At 36.5% G+C, this 22,095-nt stretch overlaps 1 protein-coding gene across 1 annotated transcript in view; it reads right to left on the reverse strand.

Annotated features, from left to right (window-relative positions):
• Positions 1-309: 309 nt before the first annotated feature.
• LOC140441228 (dynein beta chain, ciliary-like) overlaps positions 310-22,095 on the reverse strand; it is a 217,054-nt gene continuing 195,268 nt past the window's right edge. The window contains exon 23 of the mRNA XM_072531813.1: positions 310-655. Coding sequence (XP_072387914.1) covers positions 415-655 — 241 coding nt within the window. The 3' untranslated portion in view covers positions 310-414. The remainder of the gene's footprint in view (positions 656-22,095) is intronic.

A 22,095-nucleotide genomic window follows, 5' to 3' on the forward strand; every position in this document is an offset into this window, starting at 1 on the left:
ACTACAAAATTAGAGTGTGATGTTAATATTGAGAGTAAACTAAATTAAAGGTCAAATACTTACCATGTCGAGAAAGTATCGTTAGTATTTTACTGTCTACATATTACATAAGTATACTTTTGCCCTTTCATAAATAATCTCGCTGACTAAAGTTGACCATGGAGGTCGGTTTATTCCAGAGAATTTGCATTCCACGCTGCATATTTTGTTGTGTCAAGATATTTTGGTAAAACTTAAACAATGTTTTACAATTTATAATTTATTCCCCAGAAATATTTTAAAAACCAGAGATAACACAAGTAAAAATCTTCCAAGTATATTGCAAGTAGAAAATAGAATATTGCATTTAATTAACAAAACTAAAACCTTTATTGGCTATAAACTATATAACTATTAAGCAACATCAACTATAATTTAAATCTGTAACAATAAAGCTACTCCAGCTAACACCCATTTGAGAGCTTTTTCTTTGGTTTTCAAGTTGAATGTCCATACAAAAGTCGGTCCCCTCATTCGTGTTTTGTACACTGGACAGTCGTACATATTTTTTAGATCCTGCTTGTCCTGAGTTATGGCTTTAATAAATATTACTGGAACTACAGGAAACAGTTCCTTTAATTTGGCATCTGCTATGCTATTTAGTTGTACGTCCCATCTAAATAACAGAAACAAACATTATTTTATTATAAAAAACTTAATTAAAAAATCATATTCTAATGCACCAATGTCAAATTAACAAACAAAAAACGTTCAAAATAAGATTTTACTATAATTAAGTCGTAAATATATAAAATGTCCCATTTGTCAATCAGTAAACAATATATTAAATTAATATGAGAATTTTCTTCTTCAAGCTCTCTCTCCATCAAGTAAGGTAGGCAACAATTTCGGCAAACTGTGTGCGGTTTTTGATAGTGATTTTGAATGTGGATAACTGGAGAAGAACAGCTAAAGAAAAGGATTTTTAAGTGCGTAGGTGAATTGAGTCCTGTCCAATCACGTTCATGATCCTGGAACAGTTTTTTGGTATTCCCATTTCTCAAAATTTCGATATTTGTGACGTGATCCACTCGGCATGATCTGAACATATGCCAGTATGCATAGGTCATGCTGAGTGAACCATGTATTTAAACCAATTTACTTAACAAATTTTAAGAACGATTAAGTCAACAAGTAAATATATCTAATTTGGATTAAACGCTATTGTGGAATAAAAGAAAATTAAGAAGTTGGCCAAGAATCTAAAAAAAGGAAGTAGAACAGGTATAAATGCTTTCACATTGAAATTGATTGCCACATAGAGCCAACAAAGTAAAATAAAAAGAAATGTATAGAAACAGTCAAAAAGGATAATTTTATAAAAACATATTAACGAAGCTTCTCCAAACTGTACAAATTGTGACTCTCCAAAGTGTACATGCCTTGTGAAGGGTTCAACAAAACACACAATATTAACATTTTATAAAAATAAATAATAAAGCAAAATTATTAAATAAAGAAGTAACCAACATACTGTTACGATAGATGGTGACGTGTCGTATGACTCAGAACGGTAAACATGTTTATCACTAATATGCTTATTCATTCGGGTATTTTCTAGGTAATGCCTACCTGACAACACCCTTTGTTATAAAAACAACAGTTCGAAACTTCTGGAGACGAGTCGATGGGAAATCCAGTTGCCGTTACCGTTTTCGCCCCTCACTCTGGTCAAGAGAATTGTCGACTTAATTGTCGAGATAACGGCAGTTTATGTATATAAATGAAACATTTTATGGAGGAACAGTTTTAGTTTTGAAGATTCGCGGTCGCGATTTAATTGTAGCTTTCGGATACATAAATTATGTAATTATTAATCAAATAAATTGTTGATATAAATTATCGTGCTTTTTAATAAATTAAAATAAGAACAATATAATAAATTAGTAAAGAAATTATAAATTAAATAGAGACATAACAGTTAAATAAAATCATAACAATACCCAAAATCCCCAAACCATGTTACCTCATCCGATTTTATTAAGATCAGAAAATCATAACATTTATATAATTCTGGACAAGCATATTTTATGCATTATTTTAAAATTATAACCTTTGTTTTTTAAATCAAAGCTTCTATACTGACATTGTATTACTTTTTTGTTTATATTAAGAGCCACTGTAATACTAGTAATGACATATGCACTAGAAACAAGACCTGACACAGCCACCACACAAAGGTTTCTGAAAACGGCAAATGAGAGTACTGAGAATAATTAAAAAAAAATACGCTAAGGGATAAAAAGAGAAGTGGAGATATAAGAACAACACTAATGTAGCGTACAGTATATAAGCTGATGCACACTAAACAGAAAAAAGAATGAAATAACCAAATAAATAGAATGGAGAAGACCGGCGTTGTCAAACTAGCACGAGATAAATCAGATAAAAGAGAAAAACTAGCAATCGATAGAAGAAGAATAGACTAGGCAAAAGATGGAGTGAACCTTCCATAAAGGTATAAATCTGCCAATTAATAAGCATAATTGATTATAAACAGAAAGAAGAAGATCTACGCGAGCTTTATAAGAATCCACTAGAGCTACAAAACTAGAAAAGACCAAGATATTCAAGCTTAAGCATTTCAGTAAAATACATAGCCTAGTTGTAGTCTTCCTAATGATAAAATAGCCAGCGGGGAAAGAGTATAGAAATTGAGAATACACTTCAACAAAGAAATTGACATTAATAATGTATAGTAGACTCGCGATTATCCGAGCTAATTAGAACCTTGCATACCTCGGAAATCGAAAAACTCGGATAACGCGGAGATCGGGTATTTGCTTAAAATAAACAAAAAATTCAAAAGTTATGCCGTATGTAATTAGTTTATTATGTACAATTAAAGTATATAAACCTGTATACACAGTACATAGTTCAAATATATAGATAGGAAAACATTTACGTACTGGATCATCTTCATGTTTTATAAAAGTCTTAGATAGATTTCTGCCTTCTGACAACTTCTGGCCTCCTTTTGACGCTGCAATGTTGCACCAATTCCAAAGATGAAGGACATCGGCAGGGGTTGATTCTTTCTGTTGCTTAATATAGGCAAGGGCAGCTCCAATCACCTTCAATCCTTCATAGCGAGATATTTTCTCGATTATTTCATCTGTGTCATGCTCAGTGACATTGTGTGGGTTGATAACCGTGTCGGCGATTGCATCACCCATCAGTTCCATTAGCTGATCTTGCAGAATCCACTCATTGACCTCGTTATCATTTATCGGCAGTTTCGTTAGTAACTAATAGCGAGGTGTACTATTTCAGCAATACAGTTATTGTTATCTTTTCCATCACTTGTGGCTTCAATTGGAAATAGATTTTGCCAAGACTTTTGCAAAGTTTTTACCCTTACATCATTTGACTTTGAAGCTATACAGTGAGACACATCCTTAACCGTGATCTTTTTAAGGGGCGCTGTCATAGTCATTCCCTCATCCAACCAAGCCAACAACATTTGGAGAAGCCTTCGACGATAGTTCCGTTTCATAGCCTCTAAAATTCCTTGGTCCAGAGGTTGAGTGAGAATGTGACGCTTGGTGGCAAGAAAACAGTTTTGGTGTCTTTAATGTCATCGTTAGCCAAGGAACTTGCATCTGGATGAGATGGTGCATTGTCCAAAATAAGAATAGCTTTTCTTAGTAGATTTTTCTTTTTTAAGTAGGCCTCAACAACGCAAACGAACTTGTCAATAAACCAATCCTAAAAATTTTGCAATCAATCCATGCACTACGTTGATTCCTGTACATGGTGATTAGGCAGTTTACTTAAATTTTTTTTAAAGTCCTTGGATTCTTCGATTTTTCAGTGGTCCTAATTTTAAGGATCCAGAAGAGTTGCAACACATCAAAAGAGTTACTCGTTCTTTGCTTTTTGTGTATCCACGCGCAGTTTTTTTTACTGCCAGTCTTTTGATTGGAAGAAATTGAGTCCCATTTCGTCACAATTATGTGGTCTGACGTAAGACCATGCTCTAAAATGGGATCTCTCAATTTTAAATCGACAGGCTTAGCTTGAAGCATGGGGCCGCTAATTGAACTTCTTAACCCTCGAAAAACCATAAAAATAAGGCTTCAGAAGTCTGTTCGTATTCTCCTTTCTTTATAGTTTTCCGCAACAAATCACTTCCATCACTTACACTTTTATTAACCCATTGTTCAATATATTTTCGTTTATGTCTAAAATCTCCCACAGTCACTTCTCCAACAAATAGATCAGCAGCAACCTTATTTACTGACTCACCCTTATCCAAGCATTTTATAGCACTTAATTTTGTTTTTAAAGAAACCACAACTAGTTTACATTTGAAACTTATTTTGCACTTTAAGTTACTTAGAAAATATACAAAGAGAAGACATGAATGAACTTGTGAGAGCTTACATAGCTATGCTTTGTGCCCTCCAATTAAAAAACTGGCAGGACCCTGGTCTACCTGGCCTTTCGGCATACGACCGTTAGCGCCTTCACTGCCCCTACGAGTCCTACACCAAAATGAAGGTGGCGCGTTGCATACGCATCGCGGGGCTCCACCTCCCCCGTAGTACCTGTGTTGCGATTACCTCACCTATCCGTTATCCCCTCCCACGTGCGGACAGGTGACGCAGGCAGAGGAATTTCCACCTCGCACGTAGACAGGTTGCCGCCGAGGATCTCTCCTCTACCACTCTTGAATCTCCAGGCGGGTACGTGCCGAGACCCCGACGCCCCTATTGGTAGTGTACGGTCAAAAGAGGTGTGTACGGGCCCAGCTCGTTCAACCTCGCCTGGTTCTCTTGGAATCGGAGTAGAGTGGTCCCACAAGAGTCTCGTCTCGGATACTAGGAGTGTAGACCGGTGACCGTGACGCATAACTCGCATAAGCGCCTCGAGTGCGTTTCTACAGACCCGACACCTTAAGCGACGGCTCTCCACCTCTCAGTTCCTACCCATTAGTCGGGTCTTACGACAGGCAGAGCCTTCTGACCTCGGCCGTATTCTTATCTCCGCGAGCCGAACGGAGTGTGAGAGCTTACAGTGGGACGAACCGAACAGCTAGCTGTTATGACTCAAGCTGACGGGTGGAGGAGTGGCTGGTGAGGCGGCTATTAGAAGCATAGTCGCTAGAACAATAACACTCGCTATCGACACTTTGTTCTTTTCAATTAGTATCTCGGTTAATCCAGAGGCTCGGTTAATCAGGAGTCGGATAATCGCGAGTCTACTGTATTGTATTAGGAAGAAGACGCCAAAAAAAGGGAAAACGTGATTTTATTAAAAAAAAAAGCTACTGAAAACTTTAATTTTAATTTTAAACTGCCAATACCGTGTTGTAATATTTTTTAATTAATAGCAATAAATTTTATTACATTTGACCCTTTGCAGTGCTTTATATAACGTAAAATGTTATTTTCGTAAACAATATTTACCAATATATATATAGAATAAATTATCAAATATATTTATTTATGATATATTTTAACATTAACAAGTTTATTTCGCATGAGATAAAGTTATTTATTGGTTATATTATTTTGTAGAATATGTTACACGCTTTTATGTAATTTAATATGTTACTATTGACACACATTCGCTGTTATTTTATGTACACCAATATTCACTGAAAAAAAAAGTTTCTAAACACTTTCAATATTTTAAAAAATATATTGTTTTTCCAAATATTTTGTTTATTCAGAAAACAATTTTTTTTATTCAGAAGCATGAAACTGATAATTGATGCTTTCGTGATATTATTGTAAAATATCTTTATCATTGTCGCCGTTAAATCCTTTCTGATTTGTTTTATCTTGTTTTTTTTTTTATTTTAACTATTTGAGTTTTTATTGCTTATTCTGCTCTTTCTCAACACTATAAATGTATCTGCTGCTTGTAATATGTGGTGTTTTATTAAATTTCAATTTACCTGAACATTTTTTTGTCTTCTGTGGAGCAAGGAAGAAGCTTCCACGTATGCATTTTCTTTACTGTATACATACCTTCTCAGTTACATATAGAATGGAAACACTGTACCTACAAGCAATGGTAGGCAGTAATTTTAACTAACAATTGCTAGTCTGAAAATCAAGTGTATTACAAAATCTAAAGAAGACTTAATCTCCGTAGGACTCCCAATTGGGACATAATATGTCTGCAGGAAAAATATAGAGGTAAAAACTCAAACAGGCCCAACATTGAAGGCATGCATAACATCAACGGAAAGAAAGACACCGACGATACTAAAATAATCACCATCCAGAGCGTAGCCTTCACCGTAGCATCCATCTATAAACCGCCCGGCAAACCACTCAAACTATTAATGCCGAAAAGCTTTGGGAAACAAGAAACTCAGTTCATAATCTGAGGTTTTGACAGCCACAGTACGTCATGGGGCTATAATGAAACTGATGCAAATGGTCAGCTGTTGGAAGAATGGGCAGAGCTCAACCGACACTTTCTATTAAACGAGCAAGAGTTGCCATATTTGTTTAATAGCAAAATCTGTAAACACGGCCACCACCCCGATAATTCCTTCATAAGTGAGAAAGTTTAACATTCATGTATAAAAAATGTCTATGGTGCAATCCCCAAAACTCAACATAGGCCAATAGGTAAAAAAAAATTATGCAGCCATCAAAACAACCTAGATACCCTTCCGAAGAGGCTTCCAGTTCACAACGGCCGACTGGACTGAGTACTCTGACAACCTGGATACCAAACTCGAAACTGAAAACAGTGTTAGGTAGCTTACAACACCTTAAAACTACCTAACGTTTGTACAAATCCTGCAGAAGTTGTCTAAGCAGCACATACCAAATGGCTACAGAAAAAAATAATACCAAGTCTATCAGATGTCTCTAAAAACACATTAAACAGGTATGAAAGACTATTTAACAAAGATTCACTCAAAGAGGAAACAAGAGACTATGGTAACGCCCTTATGAAAGCACTGAGCGAAGCTTAACAGAAGAAATAGACCACCAATTGCTTCTTAATAGCAAACATAACACCACACAAAAGAAAAGGTATCAACCTCTCGCTAACAACCGAAAAAAGGTACTTTGACACATCTTTTACCATAAAAGAACTGAATAAAGAACTAAATTCACTTAAAAATGAGAAAGTTGCAGGAGTCGATGATATATGCTTGGAGCTAATAAAACATTTTAGCATCGTGGCAAAAAGTGTGATCGTTTTATTGTTTAATAACTTCCGAATAACATTTCAAATGTCAACACTGTGGAGGAAAACAAAAGTCATTGCTATACTATAACCTGGGAAAGGCCAGAAACGGCAAACAGTTACCGCCTCATATTGCGTCTGTCAGTTATATAAGCTGTGTGAAAGACTAAAGGCCGATTCACATTAGACGTTCAGGTCACGCTCCGCTCAAGTTCCGCTCACGATCAAGAATTGTGTACACTATTCACAGTAAGCGCTCAGGTGACGCTCCGCTCACGATCAAGAATTTCGGTATACTATTCAATTTGGCGGGACTCAGAGAATAGGCACAGTTCTTTGCATATATAAATTTGTTTAACATGTTTAAAGATTTTTCTAACAGTGATTTGGCTGTCATTGCTTTATGTTTGGACGAAGAAGAGCTTCAGTCAACCAATAAACAGCCAAGAATATGGGTGCACAATATTTTAAAAACAAGGAAAACAGAAGGGGAGTTTTTTACTCTGTATAAAGGTCTCTATGACGATGAAACTAAATTTTTTCAGTACTTTCGAATGACAAAACATAAATTTTATTGTACCGTATCAAAATACAGTCTATCTCCCTGGTTGTACAATTCCTTACAGCAGCGCACCAATTCAATCAACTGTTCGTCATCCATCGAGCTGCGAAAATCGTACCTTCACCTGACTGTTACTAATTCACACTACCCTGCCGCTCCACTCCACTCAGATCAAGTCACGATCAAACTATTCTCCTGGAGAATCGCCGCGGTCAAAAGAGCGGGACGGAACGTGAGCGTTGTGTTTACTGTGAATAGCACCATTTAAGATGCGTGTAAGAATACTTGACCGAACCTTGAGCTGAGCGTGAGCGGAGCGTGACCTGAGCTATAATGTGAATCGGCCTTTACCCTGCACGGCATAGAGAAAACGGCTGACTTAAAAATCATACCACAATAAGCTGGTTTCAGACGTCGGAGGGCTTGCACAAGCCAAGTACTAGCTATGACGCAACACATCGAGAATGGATTTGATGAAAAAAGAATAACAGGCGTAGCTCTCGTCGACCTAAGTGCAGCGTACGAAACCGTCACCCACAGAAGCCTACTGCAGAAAGTCTATGCCATTTTTAAGGACAAATAATACATACATATAAATACATACGTTAGTTAATTACTACAAATTATTTCACTGCGCAAAATATTTTCAAAAATTATTGTCTATAAAAGTCGATAAGAACTATAATAATTTAAAAAAACTAATTTTGCTGTACTATTAAAAGATTTAAAGTAGAAATAACCTGAACTAACAACTGCCAAAAATTTTTTAGTGTGGGGAGGCTTCAATTGTCATAATAAAATATGGGGATGTGATAAAACTGATCGCGAAGGAATAAATCTTTTTGAAGCCATGGAAGAATGTGGACTTAATTTCCTAAATGATGATTCTGAAATATTAATTCGGGGTTCCCTGTATAAAAGTAAATCAGCTATAGATGTAACAATTTGCTCAAGAGATATCTATTATACGTGCTATTGGCACACGGAAAATATAAGTCTGGATTCAGATCACTATCCAGTAGTTAGAGTTTATACATGACAGTAACGTAAATACCTCTAATGATAATAATGATATAATTAGACATAGAATGGGATATTAAAAAAACGGATTGGACAGTTTTTTATTATCTCTTAAACAATGAAAAAATGATAATATAGGAGAAAATATAGAACAAGAATATCAAATATTTTACGATTCTATAAATGAAGCTAGTAAAATTAGCATCCCAGAGAAAATAAAAATGACCAATCCAAAATTTAATAAACCATGGTGGAACAATGAATGTGGGGAGCCTATTAAACATCAAAAAGGGGCTTTTATACAGTTTAAAAGAATATCTAACCACAAAAATTATTTAAAATATTAGCAAGCAGAAGCGAATAAAAATTAACTCTACAGTTGCCGCTGCTATCTTCTTCTTCAGGTTCCTTCTCCTATCGGAGGTTGGAAATCATCATCGCTATTTTAATTTTATTGGCCGCGCTTCTGAATAATTCTAATGAGCTGCAACCGAACCACTCTCTCAAATTTCTTAGCCAGGATATTTTACGTCGTCCTGGGTTTCCCTTCCCTTGTATCTTCCCTTGCATAATTAACCTAAGTAATACGTACTTCTCGCCCCTCATTATGTGACCCAGATATTGAATCTTTCTAATTTTAACAGTTTTTATGACTTCAGAGTCACGTCCCATATAGCCGCTGCTATATGGGACCCTAAAACACAATACAGAAAAGAAATACAAAGTCTAGATACAAATACCACGTATTGACAGGAGAACTAATGGCAATATTAAGAGCAATGCAGTACATAGCAACGATCACCCATAATGATAGATTCGTGATACTTTCAGATAGCAAAAGTGCTCTAACTAAATTGGAGAAGTGGACAGCACATTACAATTATATCATTATAGAAATAATAAAAAACTTTATTGGACTCAAATCCAAAGGTAAAGAAGTATCATTCTGTTGGAGAAAAGCCCATTGCAATTTAAAAAATAATGAAATTGTAGACAAACTAGCAAAGAGTGCTGCAGAATTAGATACTAACTATGAATATAAGTTATAACTAAATGACGCTTATGCTTATATCAATATTAATAAATCAACAACTGGAAAGAATGGTATATCAATTCCAAAAAGGGACTCTATTATAAAACTATCCAAACAGAGATCCCATCTAAAAGCTGGTTAAGTGACTATCAAGGCATCAAGGTCCTTATATAATATATATGTAAACTTAGTTTTGGCCACTCCTTAGTTCCAAAACATAAACATAAAATAGGACTGTCAGACACAAACTGTTGTGAATGTGAAGAATTAGGATCCGCAGAACATCTGATATTGGATTGTAAATTAAAAAAAATAAATAGATTATTTTATAGATCAAATTTATATTACACAATATATAAGAAAAGCATCTATGAGATCCTAATTAAATCATTATTAATATAAAACTAAAATTGTAAAATTTTATATAAGTTAAAATATGAAAAGAAAAAAAAAATACATAAAAAAAATAAATAAAATTTAAAAAAATTAAAAAAAAAACACAAGAATGCCTAAACCTCCGAGGTGTTAAACCGGGTTTATGCCCTAGCGCTGTGTTTAAAAAAATATTTATATATTTTAATAGTTATTAGTAAGTAGTATTAATATTTAGTATAGCCTGTAGTATTTTTTGTTTAATTCTTCAAGAAAAACAAAAAAACCCTCACTAAAAAATATATGTAGGTACCTGTAAAATATATGAGTGAATTACTATTGTAAATCATTATTATCAAATAGGTTATAAATATTCAAAAATATAATGAGTATAAGAGATATCTTATAGGAGTAATTTCAGTTCGGCTAATGGATTAAGTCTACAGTCAAAAGAAACCAAAAGCACACACATACAACTTCCAAAAAATGAAGTTTAACAGACTTATTTACAAGATTTATCAGACTTAAACTTGTGTTCTGCATCGATATGACTCATAGCTCTTTAGAAAATCCATTACCTCTTGCTTGTTTGTAAAGAATATATGAAATTTTGTAATAAAATTTTTTATATATTAAAACATTTTTTCGCAAATAAACATTATTAATATTATAATCTGAATGATCAAGAATTTTGAGAACTACATTTACAGTTCTATCGATTAGTTTTAACAACTTTCGCTGCTACTACTAACCGTAGTTATTTAGCGGCAATTGTACGATAACCACAATCCAGAGATTTTCCGTGTTTGGATTTTATCGCTACGTCACACAGTGGATTAACCACTCAGGTAGAGATCGTATCACATACGCCCGAACTGTCCACTGGCTGGATTACGACTTATAGCAGATATCCTGAAGTCCCGAGAACTTATATAATACCTAATGGAAGACATATTGTGACGTCCTCTCGTGGAAGTCACTATCCGGGTAGCTTTTAGACAGTCAGAGACAGAGTTCAAAATAAAAATAAAACTTTATTGTCTTCCTTAAATTAAATTGACAAAAATCTTATGTACATATTTACAATTTAGTTTAGTCTTCTCAGTACCTGGCCTATTTATTCAAATTAAGCTTGACCTTGTCATATGGAACTGGTCTTATCGGCAAACGAGTGTGTATCTGAAATTTTAGGGTAACGTTGTATCGATTTAATAACAGCGGACGATAGGTATAAAGAAAGGAAAGGAACTCAACACGTCCCTTAAGTGATTCGGGTTAATAGGACACTCCTCGACAGTCTCAACACGACTGATTCAGAGTACGGGTAGTGAAAAGCTCAACACGCTTTTCGGGTAAAGACGGTAAAAGAAAAGGAAACAACTTGTGAACTCAACACGTCCGCAAGCCGGGGTAGGGAAGAGAGAACCTTCAGTCAACACCTGTCGATTCTGTCTCTGTGAGGAAATGTTGCCGTTTATATAGCGGAGCTTTGCCCTTTCTACTGTCGATACACTCCTACTTCATGGGTTGGTTCGCGCGCACGCTGGTTTAACGGTGATGGCTTGGACTCATCGTTACACCCCCTCTTCCTGGGAAAAAAAAAAAAATTTTGGAACAAAATTTTTTTTTTATTTTTATTCCTTGCCAGGTACTTGGTTACCCTAAAAAAAATTTAAAATACATCGAAATAAAAAATGTCCGCCCTAAAAAAAATATAAATATCGTCTTCTTAAACAAAAAATCGTCTTCCTCTCTCTTAAAAAAAAACGTCTTCCTTCGTGGGGCTTCAATTATTGGTTTTTATCCTCAGCACCTGGTTCGGGAGTCTCAGTCTGTATTTTTTTCCTTTATGCTGCGCAGCGGGATTGACACTGGAATTAACTGGACTTTCTGAATTTTTGTGATGCCCATGGTTGGTTCATCGAAAAGGTTCTTGAATTTGGAAATAGCCTTTATCAGGGGCTCGCAGCCTTTGCCCGGGGTGTTAGGTTTTGGTGTGTTCCCTAATGGTGATATTAATTCTGGAACGGTGTATGGTGGCGGCGTAACTGTGCCGTCCATTTCTATGTCACTGTAATATATTTCTAATGTGTCTGACATTGTATTTGAAGGTCTGTAAACTGTATTAAAATATACTGTCACTACTTGGTGTTGACTGTAAGTGCTTGGACTGATTAAGGAGTAGGGAAATCGGTAAATGCGGGTTTTAGGTCTTTGATATGAGCTGTTATTGTACGGTTTTTATCGTCGTGTTTTAATTTGAATATTACATTAGAACACACTTTTGTTATAGTATATGGGCCTGAAAATTTCGGTGCTAATTTGGCGTTAAAATTTTTGGCGGCATTTGAGAGTTGGTATTCCCTTTTCATGACTTTGTCGTTTATTGTGGGTTTCCACTCTCTTCGTCGTAAGTTGTAGTAATGGCTTTGAGTTGTAAAAGCTTTTGCCAGGTTTGTACGTACTAATTTGAATGTTTCTCGTAGTTTATGCCATTTTATGTTTTGATCGGTATGTTGTGTGTCGTTTGGGGTGTTTACGACTTTACTTGGAATTTCTAGTTCGTGTCCAAAGTTCAGGAAGGCTGGGGAGAAACCCGTGGAATCGTGTTTAGCTGTATTATATGCGAATAGTAGTTCTGGAAGGCTCGTGTCCCATTTCTTATGGTTATTATCGCAGAACTGAGCTATCATTGTTTTGATTACTCGGTTTGTTCTTTCTACTGGATTATTCTGGGGAGAATATGGCGGAATGTTTCTTTTAGAAATCTGGAATTCGTCTAGCAACTTTCGTACTTCCCTGTTATCGTATGTTCTTGCGTTGTCTGATATTAGTTCTTTGGGTGATCCGAATCTCATAATGATTTTATCTTTTAAGTTCTGACAGACTGATTTTGCCGTTGCTGTTCTGATCGGTATGGCTTCGACCCATTTTGAAAATGTGTCCTGGAATGTCATTATATATTTGTTTCCTTTGCTGGATGTTGGAAGGGGTCCTATGATGTCGGTTGAAACGGTGTGCCATGGATGTGGCGGAATTTGTGTAGATTGCATGCGGCCTGGAGTTAAGCTTTGTTGCGGCTTAAATTGCTGACAGTTCTTGCAGTTTCTGACGAACTTTGCGGCGTCTTTAAACATCCCTGGTATTTTCTAGCTAGGCGGGTTATTGTTTTGGCTATTCCTAGATGTCCTGCGGTCGGTTGCTCGTGGTTTTCTGCCAGGAGTTGTTGTCTCTTATGGTTTGGGATGCATAGTTTCCAGGGGTTGGATACCTCTGTCTCTTTTAAATCGTATTTGTCCCAGAAGTGTCGATAGAGAAGTCCATCTTTGATAGAGTAGTCTGGAAATAGTTGCGGATTTGTCTGGATTTTATTTAAAGTTTTATTGTACCATTCGTCGGGTTCTACATCTTCTACGTTTATTATGCAAACCAGATCTACTGGTTCTCTAGAGAGCGCGTCGGCCAGGACGTTCTGGGAGCCCTTTCTGTAAATGACATCGAAGTCAAATTGTTGCAGCAGCATTGCCCATCTAGCTATTCTACCTGTAGGGTTTTCCATTGTTTGTAAGTATCGTAGACTTTGATGATCTGTGATAATTGAAAATGGGTATCCTTCGATGTAGGGTTTCATTTTTTCTATACCGAAGATGATCGCTAGTAGTTCTTTTTCTGTAACGCTGTAATTTTTTTCGGCATTTGTTAGGGTTCGACTTGCGTAAGCGATGACTTGTTCCTGTCCTTCGTCGTTTGTTTGTACTAAAGCTACACCTAAACCCTGGTTCGAAGCGTCAGATTGTAAAAAAAATCTTTTCTGGAAGTCCGGGCAGATCAGTATTGGAGCTTGTGTCAGTAGTAATTTTATTTTGTTAAATGCTTCCTCTTGGTCTCTGTCCCAAGTCCAATGTTGTTTTTTCTTTAGTAGCTTTGTTAAAGGGGCTGCAGTTCGTGAAAAATCTTTTATAAATCTCCTATACCATGAGATGATACCCAAAAATCGGCGTAGTTGTTTAACGGTTTTTGGTGCGGGATATTCGACTATAGCTTTTGTCTTGTTGTCGTCCACTTTTATTCCCGTTTTGTTTACTACATGGCCTAAATAATTTATTTCTTCTTTGCAGAATTTACATTTGTCTATATTAATTCGTAGTTTGGCCTGCTGTAGTCTGTGAAGTACTTCTTTTAAGTTTTCCATATGTTCCTCGAACGTTTTCCCCAGTACTATTATGTCGTCTAAATAGGCGAATGCATGTGGTTCCATTTTTGGGCCGATTACTGTATCTAGTAATCGTTGAAAAGTAGCGGAGGCGGCGTGTAATCCGAATGGAAGTACTTTGAACTGGAATAGTCCTTTTCCTGGTGCTATGAAAGCGGTCAAGGGTTTGCTTGCTTCGGAAAGTGGTACTTGCCAATATCCATTTTTTAGATCTAACGTGGTAAAATATTTTGCAGATTTTAACTTTTCTAGGATATGATTGATGTACGGTAATGGGTAGGCATCTTTTTCTGAGATGTCGTTGATTTTCCTAAAATCGATGCAAAATCTGTATCCGTTGTTATCCTTCTTTTTTACTAGGACGATGGGGGAACTGTACGGGCTATTGGATTTTTCTATCACGTTCTCTTCTAGCATCTTATCTATCTCATCGTTTATGATCTTCTGCATTGCCGGGTTTCGGGGCCTGTATCTTTGTTTGATCGATGTATTATGTTTGAGTTTTATTGTATGTTCGGTTAGATGTGTTGTTCCTTTAATTTGTTTAAATTTCTCCAATTCTGTTAGTAACAATTCCTGTAATTGTTTTTTTTTTCGGTATTGTTTAGTGTAGTACTGATGTCGAGCTGCTCTCGTATTGGACTGTTCGTGAATTCCGGTATGTATGACGGAATATCTTCGGTCTGGTCGTCGGCCGCGGTATCGGTCGGTAGTTCGGTATATCTTCGGTCTGGTTGTCGACCGCGGTATCGGTCGGTAGTCGGTATATTTTCGGTCTGGTCTTCGACCGCGGTATCGGTCGGTAGTCGGTGGGTCGTTTTGTTATATATTTTGCTTCTCTGTTGGAGCGGATGTCTTGCGGTTGGTGTTTCGTTGACCCTGGAATTGGTCGGTATTCGGTTATTATCTGCATTGTACGATCTGGATCCGTGTTCTGTCCTGGTTGGGTATTGTTCTCTCCTTCTTACGCGATTTCTATTTAAGATGTTTGATAAATCAAGGCCCCATCTTGTTATTTCATGCATTCCCAGTACTACTTCTGAAGCTAGGTTTGGTAAAAAATGTAGCTTGGCTTTTCTCCAAACGTTGTCTATGGAACATTTTGCTGTAAAACAGATTTCTATGTTGCTGGTTTTTCCATCTGCCAGCGTGATCTTTAAAGCTTTTCTGTCGCTTTTTGTTCCACATTGTTCCAATATTTTTTTACCTTTTTGTCCTATAAACGAATTTTGGGCTCCTGTGTCTATTAGTGCTCTTAACTTTTTACCGTTGCTGAACGTTATCGTTGTGTGGGGTCGTTGATCTGTATAGTGTGCGTAGCTGGAGGTTGTTAGGGAGGACTCTAAATGCTGACTGGGTTGCCTCCTTCTTGTCCAGTCCTGTTGGAGTTTTCCGGTCGGCTTCTACATTGGCAGTTATTGGAAGTTGTTCCTCGGGTTCCGCAATGGCTGCAGAAGAGTACAGCGATAGCTCTGCAGTTTCTTCTATTGTGGCCTCTGCGGCCGCATCTCCAACAACAAGTCTGTCTGTCGAAATTCTGTATTTTGTTATTACGACTATTTGCCTGTGTCCAGTCACACCGTGTATTGTTTCTGTTGTATATTTCTTTTTGGACCATATCATATTCTTCTGCTAGTCTGATGATGTCCTGTGTTGACGATACGTCTTGCCTCTTTATATACAACTTGTATTTCGGGTTCATATTGGTGTATATCCTGTTTAGTTCTTCTTGGTGATTGAATTCACCATGTCTTCTGATCATTGTTTGAATATCAATGATGTAGTCTTTTACACCTTCGTTGTTTCGTTGGAGTCGGTTCCGGATTTGAGCTTCCAGAGATTGCGTGAGAACGGAGGAAACGAAGAAATTGCGGAAATCTTGTTCGAAGTCTTTTAATTCGTTCCAATATTTATTATTGTTTCTGTACTATAGTAATGCTTTCCCGTTTAATGTTTCTGGTAGAGCTTGTAAAACGTGGGTGTCTTGTAGGCCGTAAGCTGTCTGGAGTTCTTTCAACCGTTCTATGAATTCTATTGGGTCTCTTGAACCGTCAAAGTGTAACCCCCATTTGCGTACTATTTCCATCTTTCTTTGTCTGTCTTCCATCTGGTTTTCTTCTATTTCCTCTGGGTTTTGGCCTTTTTGAGTTGGTGCCTTGATGATCGCAACTAATCTCGCTCTTAGCTCGCTGAAATTCCCTTCCGTCGGCTGTTCTCTGTTTGTTAATTCGGCTATAAGTTCGTCTTTCTTTAATAGGTACACCCAACTAACCTTCGACGTTTCCGGAGCGTCTGTCATTTTTGAACTGTGAATCACCTTGTCTTTGATTAAAATTTGAAATGTAGTACTGTCTCATGAAAATAAAATTCGGAATTCGGTCGGTATTATTGTTTAAAACGTATTTTTCTGCTCGGGCGCCATTTGTGACGTCCTCTCGTGGAAGTCACTATCCGGGTAGCTTTTAGACAGTCAGAGACAGAGTTCAAAATAAAAATAAAACTTTATTGTCTTCCTTAAATTAAATTGACAAAAATCTTATGTACATATTTACAATTTAGTTTAGTCTTCTCAGTACCTGGCCTATTTATTCAAATTAAGCTTGACCTTGTCATATGGAACTGGTCTTATCGGCAAACGAGTGTGTATCTGAAATTTTAGGGTAACGTTGTATCGATTTAATAACAGCGGACGATAGGTATAAAGAAAGGAAAGGAACTCAACACGTCCCTTAAGTGATTCGGGTTAATAGGACACTCCTCGACAGTCTCAACACGACTGATTCAGAGTACGGGTAGTGAAAAGCTTAACACGCTTTTCGGGTAAAGACGGTAAAAGAAAAGGAAACAACTTGTGAACTCAACACGTCCGCAAGCCGGGGTAGGGAAGAGAGAACCTTCAGTCAACACCTGTCGATTCTGTCTCTGTGAGGAAATGTTGCCGTTTATATAGCGGAGCTTTGCCCTTTCTACTGTCGATACACTCCTACTTCATGGGTTGGTTCGCGCGCACGCTGGTTTAACGGTGATGGCTTGGACTCATCGTTACAATATAATAAGCCAAATTTTTGCAGTAAATCGGTGTAAAACAACCTGAACGCAAAAAGGAGTGTTTAACAATATAAAAACTACAGGACCATAACATTATTGAGTTATACCATAAAAATTTGGAAAAGAGTAATTGATAGACAGATGCATGAGGAAACTGAACTATCCAAAATTGAAATGCAATTTTTTTTATAGGAATCTCATGAAGAAGCTCATGAAAAAATATAGAAATAAATAAAAAATGACTATATTGTATTCGTTAATCTTGAAAAAACGTGTAGAACTTGGTGTACCTCTAGAGGTTGTGGAACCAGAGTTTTAACCTTGTTTAGGCTGTCGCCGCTTCAAGGAAGAGGTTCTATTGAAGGCTCTCAATAAGAAAGGAATTCCCGGTGAGTATGCAAAAATTATTAGAGGTATGTATGATACAGAAACCACTAGTGTAAGGATAGGTGTGGAAAAGGTAAGACTAATACATTTCATTTGAAAGTTGAATTATAGCAGGACTTAGTGCTTACTCCTTTATAATCATCAGTAGCATCACAGCTCGTTATGAGCCTAAGCTTCCTTCAGAACAATTGTTCATTCGCCTCTGTCTTTAACAACTCTTCTCCATGATCTAACTGAAATAGATTTTGAAGCATTTTCTATTGTTTGTTGTTGTTTTAATACCTAACTCTCGGTCTTCTTCTGGTTCGTTGTCCCATCGACCGCCTTTGGCCAAAGACTTGTCAGACTGTTTCCTGTTACATGATTACTTGTAAGGTTCACTACCTTAATGAATTTTACGTCAGGTTTCTAAAAAACTTTATACAACTCAAAGTTATTACATTGGCGCCGCAAACCTTGCTCTTTTTTACCTCCATATGTTCTTGCATATGCGTCTTTTCCGCTCGAAAATTTTATGCAGTACTTGGTCATTCTATGTAAGTGACCACGTTTCTGCTCCATATGTTAGCATTGGTCTTATTAGTGTTTTATAAGCGGTTGCTTTAAGTTTTCTGGGTAGTTTTGAAGCTATCTGTCTTCTCAAACCATAGCAACATTATTGGCAAGCACTATTTTCTATTTCTTTGTGAAGTTGTTATCATATGCAGATGTCCACACCTTCTAATTCTAAATTGTTAGTTGCTTAGTCTAGTTGCTTGACCTTATACAACACATATATTGGGTTATTTGGGCATTTATATTTATTCCCATTCTCAGTGCAAACGCCCTTAACCACTGGAATAATTCAGTTAGAGCACAGAGTCTGTGGACCTAGCTATGATATCGTGTTATCTGTATATCCGACAATTTGAATAGATTTGTAGATGATAGTGCCATTGGTATTATTCTGGGTCTCTTGAATTACCTTTTCTAGAGCAAGGTTAAAAAATAGACACGAGGGTCCGTCATCCTGTCTTAGTCTATTTTTGCAATGAAAGGGTTAAAATTGTTCTAGATTCTCAATATGCACACTGCTCCTGTGATTGTAAGTTCAGTTAGTTGAACAAGATGAAGCGAATTTCACCATAGCCAGGAGAACCTTATGGCTATTAACAGAGTCATAGATGGAATTAAAATCAATGAATAAGTGGTGGGTACTGACGACCAACTCTAGGGATTTGTCAAGAATCTGCTTCACTAAAAAAATATTCGGTTTTTTATTTACTGGATCGGAAGCCCCATTGAAATCCTCCATAATTCTTATAACATAGGGAAGCATACTCTTTAGAAATCTAATAACTAACCTATTCTATCTTTTGGTTCGTTACTATTGTCTTAATATATGTACTTAAAGCAAGCAAAATTAGCGTTCACATATTTAATACCTCAGATTAAAGTTAAAATTAAAACTGCCATTACCTTTGTTCGCGATCACCTAAAGGTGGTCCTAACAAAACCTAATTTAGGTTTTGTTATATATTTTAATAATTCGTTAAATTTTAGTATTGCACAATAATCAAACAGATGAGTTGGCTTAATTATGAAGCAAAAAGATTAATTTTTAGGGGGTGAAAAAAAAGTAGATAAAGGTCTGGGCCAAGGAATTCAATAAGTAGACATTATTGTATATGTATATATCAGCTCTTTAAATAAGATAGGTTAAAAGGGCTTAAGCTCAATTTTTAGGCAGTAAAAAAAATAGTTAAAGAACTACCTTTACCAAATTTTTTTATGCAATTGAGATTGTTAGGAACCAGTACTATTTTTAGGTGACTCGCAAGGTCTCGTATCGCAGAAACAGTCCTTTATAACCCCCAAACACTCCATCTCACCTCGCTTCCTGCTATTATTTAGTCGCGTGCAAGACTGCTGTTGTCGTTTTAACTTTTAAGATTCCATAGGAAAAAAGAGAGTAATCTCTTTATTTCTTCGTTGCGTTTAATCCACTTGCTTCTTAAAGTAGCGTTAGACGCTTTAAGCTAAGAAAGTCTCTTCTACTTTGATAGATGTAACGTTTTTATCGTTTTTCGTGTACTAGGTATTGTTCAATAAGTGTTGACGATGCTTCGTTTACACAGCACTCGGTTGGTGGATGTAGGAACTGGTGTTAAAAACTTTCGGCCACTGATGTCGGTTGGTCTGGGGTTCTTTGGAGAAGATTTGGGATCAAATAATAGAGGGTTTTGAGAAAGTGACGGTTATTTTCAAATATTTTTTATGTACTGACTCTATTTGTGTACGCATTGTGGGCAGCTGTGGCTGTTAACATCCTGTGGATAGATATAACTGTTCAATTTGGATTAGAAACTGCAGAAAACTGATCCGTGGTCTCTGCGATTTACTATAAGTGAGTATTTATTCCGTGTTCGTAGCCTTTATATTTTTATTTGTAAATGCAGAGAAGTCACTTATTGTTTAGCCCTCTTACGGGCCAGTTTTAGCACTTGTCGACTTGTCGATTTAGCATACTAATAATAATAATAATTTATTCATCCTGAAATATCATTTACACGATATAGGATAAGTCGAATAAAAAATATAAAATACTTATAAAACATCACAATTTCAGAATTACAAGATAAAACGTACATAGGATTAATTATTTACATTACCCAGATATTCACTTACACTGTAGAAACAATTTTGCAATGGAAAATATTTTAATTTACCTCGAAATTTATTTAAATTCGTTTCAGATTTAATACTGTTGCGAAGATGATTGAAAAGTCTTATACTCATATAATACTGGGATTTTTTAAATCGTGCTGTATTATGTTTTGGTACTCTGATACAGTACCAATAACTTCTTCTTCTTAACATGCCATACACCAAAGTGCGTAGGCGACTATCTCATTACTAGAATTCTGTTCTTGTCGGCGTGACACAGCTCGCCTGTATTGTGTATTCCTGTCCATTCTTTAATATTTCTTAACCAGGATAATTGTTTGCGGCCGGCTCCTCTCCTACCTTCGATCTTTCCTTGTAGGATTAACTGTGGTATTTCATATTTTGCTCCTCTCAATATGTGCCCAAGGTAACCAATCTTGCGTTTTTTAATTAAATTAAAGAGTTCTCTTTCCACGCCGGCTCTCTTAAGGACGTCATCGTTTCGAACTCTATCCACCCAAGGTATGTGCATCATTCTTCTTAATGACCACATTTCAAATGCTTCAAGTTTGTTGATAGATATTTTTTTCAAAGTCCACGTTTCCATGCCATAAAGCAAGATGGACCATATGTAGCACTTGACCATTCTGTAGCGTATTTCGAAATGTAGGTTTTGATTACATAGGAGCGGTCTGAATTTCACAAAAGCTTGTCTTGCCATTTGTATTCGGGTTTTTATCTCTTGTTGTGGATCCGATTGGTCATTGATTGTGGTGCCAAGGTATTTTAAAAGTTTTCACGCGTTTTATGCGATCATCACCTATGCATATTATCGGGTTTTCTGGAGGGTTTCTGCTAATGACCATATATTTCGTTTTCAAAATGTTGATTTTGAGGCCATATTTTTTACCTATGCTATTCACCCTATCAAGTAATAACTGCTGATCTTCCAATTTATCAGTTATAATCTCTGTGTCGTCCGCATAGCGTAGGTTGCTAATTGGTATGCCTTTCACCTTAATGCCTAATTCCGTGTCTACTAATGCTTCCGCAAATATATTTTCAACATATAAATTAAAAAGCATCGGAGTGAGTATGCAGCCTTGGCGGATACCTTTCCGGATTTCAAATTCATCCGTATATTGGTCTTGATCAATCCTCACCTTTGCCATTTGGTTCCAGTATAGATTCTGAATAATTCTGATCTCCTTGTGGTCAATGTTGTCCCTTTGTAGTAGTTCCATCATGATATCATGTTTAAGATTGTCAAATGCCTTCTCGTAGTCGATGAAGGTGAGGTAGACATCTTTTCGTTGATCTAAACAGTTTTGTATTAAAGTGTTCAAACATAAAATTGCCTCTCTTGTTCCTAGTCCTCCCTTAAAACCGAATTGTGTTGACCCGCTAAGTTCTTCTAGTATCTTGTACATTCTTGAGTGTAATATCCTAAGGAAGAGTTTCAGCAAGTGACTCATTAAACTGATTAAGCGGTGTTCATTGCACTTTGTGGCATTAGCTGTTTTTGGAATCATCACAAAGGATGACTGCAGCCATTCTCGCGGAATGTAACCAGTATCATAAATTCTATTGAACAGCTTTACCAAGATTTCGATA

The sequence above is a fragment of the Diabrotica undecimpunctata genome, chromosome 5 (assembly GCF_040954645.1).
Source record: "Diabrotica undecimpunctata isolate CICGRU chromosome 5, icDiaUnde3, whole genome shotgun sequence".
Classification (NCBI taxonomy): domain Eukaryota; kingdom Metazoa; phylum Arthropoda; class Insecta; order Coleoptera; family Chrysomelidae; genus Diabrotica; species Diabrotica undecimpunctata.